General features: G+C 37.7%; 1 protein-coding gene across 1 annotated transcript; it reads right to left on the reverse strand.

The window, feature by feature from the left end:
- Nucleotides 1–1,070: 1,070 nt before the first annotated feature.
- LOC127754373 (uncharacterized) lies at nucleotides 1,071–8,576 on the reverse strand. Its single transcript, XM_052279874.1, has 8 exons — nucleotides 8,409–8,576; nucleotides 7,094–7,117; nucleotides 6,078–6,183; nucleotides 5,470–5,538; nucleotides 4,369–4,865; nucleotides 4,024–4,285; nucleotides 1,733–1,941; nucleotides 1,071–1,363 (listed from the first exon to the last, which is right to left on the reverse strand). Exons 1-8 carry the CDS (start codon nucleotides 8,411–8,413, stop codon nucleotides 1,297–1,299), a joined length of 1,239 nt encoding a protein of 412 aa, XP_052135834.1. The 5' UTR covers nucleotides 8,414–8,576; the 3' UTR covers nucleotides 1,071–1,296.
- Between the last annotated feature and the right edge of the window lie 317 nt (nucleotides 8,577–8,893).

Genomic DNA, 8,893 nt, shown 5'->3' on the forward strand with positions numbered 1-8,893 from the left:
TATGTCATCCATGTTTGAGTCGGTTTTATGTTCGCTCGCTTTTGAAAATACAGATCCGTGTATAAGTCGGATATTAATTTCGTTTGCTTTTAGAAAAACAAAATGAGTCGTAGAAAAAATCTCTTAAAGAAAACTCGCATAGTAACTTGAGATAAAAGTCGAACTCCTAATTTGCAGCTCATGATTTTCTAAGAAAAATGTATCCAAGCAAATTTACGCAGCTAATTTTATCCTAGCTAAATCGTATAACAAATTATAATAATCCGTTGTAACGTACGTACATCTTTTTCTAGTTTGGAGACAAAAGGAGTAATTCTTTTACTCCCACGAAGTAAGAGCAGATGCAATCCCGTGTATACACCTGAAAAGCGGAAAATACGGTAGAGGAGGGTGACGTGTAAAACGAAAAATACGAATATGGACATGTACAAAATTAGAGTCTAATATGAGCTCTCTATATTAATTACTTTCTATATTAATTAATGTCACTATAGACTATCCTCTTACCATAGTAGAGAAATAAGATTTCTAAACTATTAATGCACTAGATAATTTTTTATAATTTTTTATTATAGTTCTTTCCTTTTCCCGTCCTCATGCAACTTTTTATTATAGTTCTTTCCTTTTCCCCGTCCTCATGCAACAAATTTTTAGATAATTTTTTACTGAGAGACAGTTATTAGCCACCATTGTACATGTCTAAGGGGAGCGCTGGAAAACACGTTTATTAACACTACGTAAAATTTAAAACCACGACTCAAATATATGTTTAGAGAAAATATCGCTGTCCAAAACATAAAACCGTAGGAAGCATCATTTGATTGAGTCGTGATGGCTCTTGTTAAGAACGGGAGATAAGCACTAAATCGCATCCATATCTAAACTCAAATGCCACCGGGAGTGCAAAACCACGTTACATGTGGCGATCCGAATGGCAAATTTGTCGTTCATTTCGAGCAAAATAGTGAAAAAAAAATGGGCTTCCTAGAGTCCCTACTGGCCGGAAAGGTCCGGCCACAGTAATGAAATCATAAGAATTTAAAATATCTTAAGTACCAACAGTTGAGAAATAACATATGGAACATTCTTGTAAGTTGTAACAACCAATAATTTAGCAAATCCTGGAATAACTTCTTGCATGGGATTTTAACATTCAGTAGACTATTAGGATCAGCATGTGATCATAAAATGGTCGGCCCAGTAACAAGGGAGCAAAAGATACATAACTTTAGCTGGAAACTTGGGATATAAGGAAATATTCAAACAATACATTCGCACAGCCTCCAGTAGCACCATTTATTCCTCCTCCTCGGCCTCCTCCAGCCATTTAACAAAAGGTTCCAGTGCTTTGACGAAAGATTGCCTGACATTAAAATGCAAATATTATAGCAGTTTCAAACATAACTGAAACTCTACAACATCTACATGAAACAAATATTATCCACTAGTGATTGCAATCTAAAGTTCACATTGGTAGTTAGTTTCTACTTAACATGAAGATTGAAGTTAGGGCACGGAAAACGAGAAAAACAAGAAAGCCATTAGCGTATGACTAATCAAGTTATAATTATTATTATAAACTTGAAAAATGGATTTTTCTGATATTTTAAAGCAACTTTTATATAGAAAGTTTCCACATAAAATGCGTTGTTTAACAGCTTGAAATCGTATTAACAAAAACCTAGGTAAAATCAATATCTTGTACAAAAGTGGACCTACGTAAGGCAATTACCTGCCCTTTGGGTTTGAACCCTTGCGGAACCAAAGGAGGATGGTATCTTCAGCTAGGACATCTTGGTCATACAGCGTTCTGATTATTTCAGGAAATAGCTTCATCAGCTTAGCATCCTCATAGCACTGTGTCTGAACTTTGTATATGAGTTCGAGTTCAAGCCTGCCACTTGTGCAGAATGCATTCAAAAGGCCAGCCCATGCTTTCACCTGTAAAGGGAATATTTTTAGATATAATAAATGATACCCATCATAACAAAGAGAACCTAGAAAGATCAAAATGGTCTTTAGAGGTTAGTCCTAATCTCCACAAGCATAACTAATAGAAGGTGCTTCTTCCTATTTGGGATCTAGACAACGCAGCATCTAGAGTTTTCCCTTTCAGCAAACTGCAAAATTAATAATACACTTATTCATGGATATCTTCAAGTAATTTGTCCAAAATAGACCCATTCCAAAGTAGAGTTAAAGCTCTTAAATTGGATACCTAATAGACGATCCATCATTGGGAAATGTGACACTTCCACAACTTTAGTGAACATACATAATGAAAGCAGCCCTCATTAACCAATTTATTTGAATGCATCCCAAACTATTAGAGTTCACACATTCAAATACTCACACATCACCTAAGCAGTTAAAAGGTAATCTTCCCATCAAGAGGATATACTGTCCAGTGTAGTAATAGTTGGAATTCGTACAACCAAGGGACCACCAAGTGGTTAATTGACATGCAAATAATTGATCAGGATTATACTGATAATCTGGTAGTCATATTAATACATATATATACATTTGATTATGATCTCCTTTTTCTTTTGTGAGGATAGTTGTGAAATTTTAGGGTGCGTTCGGCACCCCAAGTTCCCAACCCCTCTCCCTCGTTTTCCGCGCGCATGCTTTTCAAACTGCTAAATGGTGCGTTTTTTGTAAAAAGTTTCTATGCGAAAGTTGCTTAAAAAAATCAAATTAATCCATTTTTGAAAAAAAAATTTAGCTAATACTTAATTAATCACGTGCTAATGGACCGCTTCGTTTTCCGTGCACACTGTTTGGGTTGGGATCCGGCTGGAGCGAACACAGCCTTAATCTATTTTAGAGGCAACTTAAGACATTATATTGTCATTTCATAAAAATACTTGCAATATTCCCCGGGTTTATACCACAGTAGTTTCGAAGCATGTAATATCACATGGTCGTAGATTAGACTCAACTTAACTGTGGCTACGCAACTGACACAAGGACATGAGTGGCACTATAACTTGTTATCTACTGGTACTATTGGGCAGGTTGACGGTGCACTCAATGTGGTAGGAGTAATTGAAGGAGTAATCAGGTAAGAGGAAATGGCCAACCAAATGTCCAACATGGTAGATTTGGTGTTTGCACTCACAACAGATCTGATTCACTGGTTTGTGAAAGTTCGTTCGCCGCTTACGACTGGCCGTCCAATTATGTGGCCTGTGCAGGCAACTATTACCACCCTAATGCCATCTATAACACGGTAAGTGACGCTGACTTTAACCTAATACTGCTCTCATGTCACAGATAACTGACATTTTGCATCAATCGCCAAAATTCAACTGCAAAAAAATATTACTGCAATTTTTGTGAATACCTCAAGAAAATCCTACCCATATCATGTACATATCAATCCAACTATCCAAATATGTATTGACAAATGAAGTTGCAAAGTTTGTTGCATTTATTTCAAAGTTAACAGGCTTCTTGTCCCTAAATTAGAAAGTGGAAATGCCATCAAATGCCCCATCTTCCAAACAAGCAACCACTCATAATCATTGCTTTAACCTGCCTTTCCATTAAACTGTAGCTTTTGACAGGCGATATCAATGTTCATTTTCCCTCAGTAATTGATAGCTTTTGCATATCATGGGTTAACATAGGCCAGTTAACCCATGATATGCAAATTCGTATACATTTAGCTCCTACTATCCATACCAGCAAACATCGTTCTACTGTTCTATGGATAGAATTTTATTTCTTTTGCCTCCTGAGAAATGATTGGTCAAGAGAAAGTTCTCCAGAGGTTACACTGAGGTAGTTTTCTATTTAGGTGGAGGGCAGACGATCCACTTTACTATGAGAAAAATAAGGAACGAGAGGTATAACAAAATAGAAATATGATACACCACAAAACAATGTTGTACACTTGCTGACTATCCTCACCTATGCTAGTAGGCAAAAGTAGAATTTCAGAAACTGAACTAAGATATACACATTCCAAGTATCCCACAACTGCTTTAAAATCAATGCCAAAATAAAAAGATTTACCTGCCGAAGTGCTGAATTAGAATTTTGTTGCTGGTTCTTCCCAGACCACTGAACAGCCTCCATCAGCACATCCCATAGCATGCGAACAACCTCTATATCAGGAAATTTAGCATCTTTCACCTGTTGCTTGACAGCTTCTGTGACTTCAGATATTTCAGCCTCTTCATTGATCATTGTTGTCAGTGTTAACTTTATCTCCTTAAGTTTAACCTCAAACATCTTCTTTTCATTGTACTCAACAAGACTTGTCAGACCTTCTTTACTGAAGAGAGCATAATGAAACACTAGAACTCAGAATATCATTTAACTACTTCTGTTCAGCAAAAAATCATGATAACAACTTACGTGAAATGTTCAGATAAAGCCTCAGAGGTTCTCTTTGCCGATGGGAAAAATTCCAGCAAATTGTCCTCCATTTTGCCTTTCTTCAGAAGTGCAATAAGATCATCTAAAGTGTTCTCCTTCAGATATTCTTTGAAAAACTCAGTAATGAACGAAAGCACTATCCCTTTGGAAACAAGATTATCCTTAAGCAGTGGCTGGAAGACAGTTTCAGGTGGAAGACCTGATAACTTCTGAGAAAAGGCAAGTGCTGTGAAAATGGCAAGTTTCTTCCTCTCATTTTCCTCGAAGAACTCCAGTGACTGAAGGAATTTGCGCATAACATTTTCAAGATTCTTTATCAAGAAAGGCCTCCTGCGCAATGTTTTCTGAATGTAGAGAACAGAAGGCAAAATTGCTTCACGCTGCGCTGCACAATCAAGTACAGAATAGGGGTGACGCTCTCCTTCTTCCTCAGGTTTTATTGTGCCAGGCTGAGTGCGCCCTCCAATGAACACAACCTGCAGTTTTTCAAATATTTACATTTAAGTGTTCGTTGACAACAAGGGTTATTCAAGGAAATTGAAACTCCAGTACTTAATTCATTTTGCACATCTTTCAAAGGCACAATACTATTTGTAGTTTTACTTTTGTTCAAAATAAACACAAAAGAATTAAATCACAAATAGCTCAAAAATAACTGTGTATCTATACTCTTTTAATCAGGTAGTGGTGGTGGCACCTACTCCCATTGTAAATGTTTGCATGTTACCTCTTGAACTTCTTAATATTAAAAAGGATCAAAACTAAATGGATAGCCACATAAAAAAATAGTTCAAGATGAATATTCCGTAACACATTAATACATTTTGTTTAATCCGTTGCAAAGCACCGGCATTTAGCTAATAGTATAAAAATAGCTTGACAAATGGCAGTTTGGTGCCACAGAATACAGCATCCAAGCAAGCAAGCAAGCTAAAACTCCAAACTAATTACAATATAAGCTAGAAGAGAACTGTAATAATATCTTAGTTAACTATAAATATAGATGTAGACTATTAAAGGTCATAACCACAAATGCAACATCCAAGAGAATTCTACATACATATAATTCTAAGAAAATACCTCAAAAAAGGTGTCACCGTAACGTGAGAAGTTGAGATCCGAGGACTCGATACTTTTGGCAACAAGTTCCTGTCAGTGAAAGGTCTTTATAAGAATTGATTGCACAGGATAAAATACAAGTAAAACGTATGTATGTGAAGGTCGGCAAGATAGTTTTACATATAAATATAATGTTAGCTTGTATGTCGATATTCTAGCACTCCAAATAATGTTCAACATGATTACAAGAATAAAAAAATTAAAATTTACTATGAAGTCATAATTGTTGTATAGCATGTAATGCTTTGGATTGAATACACTAAGAGATGAAAATGATAACATTATTCACTAAATATGTTGAGTACGGGGCTGAAATGGCAATACATATCTGTGAAATAAATTGATTTATCAGTGTAATGCGTAGGTTTTATTTTTGTTCAACTGACCTCTTAAAAAAAAAGTACTAGCAAAGAATGATAGGCAGACTGCTAAGAATATTTTCAAGAATAATTGCATGTCCCTTATGAGCAAAAAGTATAGACAACAATAAATATTTTATCAGAACACCCAACTGAAGATAAATGAGACGAAAGTTAGGTGACATGTCAAGGATGTTTAACAGGGCTAACCAGGTCTCCAGCATTATCCAGATAAATCTGGACAATTGCATCAGAGAATGATGCAGGGTCCAAAGGAGCAGCAATATTCCGTTTGCGGGTCTTAATCCGCTGGCCTCTGCAGTATAGCATAACAAAAAAAATCATTAAGATAGCCTTACTATATGATAGTTGCAAAGAAAGCTGAAAACTTCACACAATACTATGAATTGACACAACAAACCACATCACAGCTCATTCCCTTACTGTATGATCACACAGTGTGCGTAGTTAAGGTAATAATGAGAGAAGACAAGATAAATATATCTTAAAAGCAAGAACATCATGCAAAAGAAACATGCAACATTATCTCTACTATTGCTAGGTCAGATAAGACAGATTACAAACACAATCATAAGGACTAAGTAAGCAACACGGACTAACAAAATTTAAAGCACAGCACTTGAACAAGTTTGCGCCTCATAGATACTTAAACAAGGAAAGCTCTATCAAAATGAAATCAAAGTTGAAATTATGCCCATACATTTTGTGAGCTTAAGTTGCAGTACAAGGGCATTTAGGAAAAGCATGTCTATATGTTACTACTTGCAATACGAACAAAACAGAAAAGTTCTACATATGACTCAATCAAAATATCAGTATGTGCAGTTGTGCATATTGATCTAGCATACACAAATTTATAGGAGTAACATCAGTGATAGCTCTAGCTGTGCAGATTCATTCGTAATGTTGCATTCCAATATAGTGCTTAAATGATATGAACACCCAGTACAACAGCACCAGAAGAAAGTAAACAAGAAATATCTAAAAGAACTAGCTAATACCCATGCTTTGCTACGGATAAAAATGAATTATATGTGGGCTAATAATATTTGGAACAAGTTAATTATAAGGTTTTTGGGACAATTTCATCCCTGATTCGCTGTAGATGTATTTGCGTGATAAACCTAAATTCTAGAGAAAAAGTACAACAGAGTTAGTGGCTGGCAGATTCACTGGCACCACCATTGCGAGACCAATAGCCTTACCCAAGAGTGGGCTTCTCCTTCGAGCTGCAGACAAAAAATAGGTAAAAGAGAAATTAGATCAGACAACAAGAAAGCATCATCTCCAATTTGGATGAAATTCAAGTGATCATGGCATAAGGCGTATAAAATGTTAAACAACAAAGCAGGGACTGCTAATAATTCAATAACCCGTTACCCCTGCATACTTAAAATGGATCAAGTGTCCCTATGTGTCTAAAACATAAGTCACCTATCAAAAGAAAATTGAACTTAAATAGGACAAAAGGTAAAATAATGGTATGCACTAAATGGCCAAAAAAAATCAAATGTTCTATTGCCATTGTTGCAGAAATCACGAAAGGTTTTTTGTACGAGGCTCCCCATGCTTTATGGTCCTAACACATTCATAGAACCCCTCCCTTAACCAGATGTTATTTTATTGGCACTGGAAAAGGCCATCGGGACATTCCAAAACATGTCAAAAAAAATGTGTAAGGTAAGTAAAAAAAATGTGTAAAGAATGTGTAAGTAAAAAAGAACTTGGTTATGATGGAGTATCCAGACTCTGGCCGAGAAACCTTTATGCAGCTACAGTCATAAAACATAACATACTGATATGTGGTTTTGTGAAACTTTCTAAAAATATCGACGGAGAATTCCAGAATCTTCATAAATAACAACGGACAACTCAAGAATCTTCATGCTCATCTCAGGGGAAAATTCACAGAACTTACTAATCAAGAAAAACTCAAACATCTGACAACCGCCAAATCTGTGAGGAATCAAGGAACCTAACTGACTAAAAGCAGAAAAGGCAGCTCCATCAAACCCATCAAATCATTGAAGATTTAAGAAAAGACCATCAAATTACCCAAACAACGAAAATATTGACACGATAAACGTCTGGATAAACATAGCTAATTCCTTGTACCATTTCAATGAGACGAACAAATCGGACAAATCTACCAGTACGCAACGAATTTGATAGACCTACAACGCAGGAATCAAACCAAGGCACATCAAAGGGAACCTCGCTTACTCACAGCTACCAGATCCGATCATACTGAGCGCTCGGAATCCCCAAGCTTCAACCATCAAAACTCGCCGGAAAATCGCACATCCAAGATTACCCAAATCAAGAGCGCGTCACCAAGAATCACCAAACGAAAATCCAGCTTCCAAACAAGAAAGCAGCAAACAGCAGCTCGAACCCCCTCCCACTCCGATCCAGCACCCCTACAACCGACAGCCCACAGATCCGCCGCCATACAGGCAACAAAGGGAAGGAAGAAAGCGAGATCTAAGGCTACCGCAGAAGCGGGACGACGGCAAGTACCTCATAAACACAACGATCTGGCGCGGAGGGGGAGGGGGGTTGAGTGGATCCGGGGCTTCAGGGAAAGTTGCGCGCGGCCGCCGACGCGAGGGAGAGTGAGGAGGGTAAAAAACCTAGCTCTTCTCAGGGTAGGGGTTGGTGCGGCGGTGGCGATCGGGGAAAGAGGGGGTGATAAAGCGTGTGTGCGGGGCTTCGGGCGGAAACGGGGAGGCGGCGGCGGAGAACGAGTGGTTGGGATCGACCAGAGGTCCCGTGTGGGCTGAGTGATGGGTCGGCCGAAGTTCGGGCATGGGCCCAATAAGCTGGCGTCTATCTGTGGGCCGATACGTGGCCATTGGCTGAAGGAATAAGATTCACTTTGACTCCCTCAACTGACCAGCTATCTAAATCGTATTCCTTAACCGCAATACCAGAAATCTTAACACCCGAGCTGTCATACAAATTTGACTCCCTTGGTAATTTTGGATGACGGTTTTGCTGATATG

This window comes from Oryza glaberrima, chromosome 11 (assembly GCF_000147395.1).
Source record: "Oryza glaberrima chromosome 11, OglaRS2, whole genome shotgun sequence".
In the NCBI taxonomy this organism is placed as follows: domain Eukaryota; kingdom Viridiplantae; phylum Streptophyta; class Magnoliopsida; order Poales; family Poaceae; genus Oryza; species Oryza glaberrima.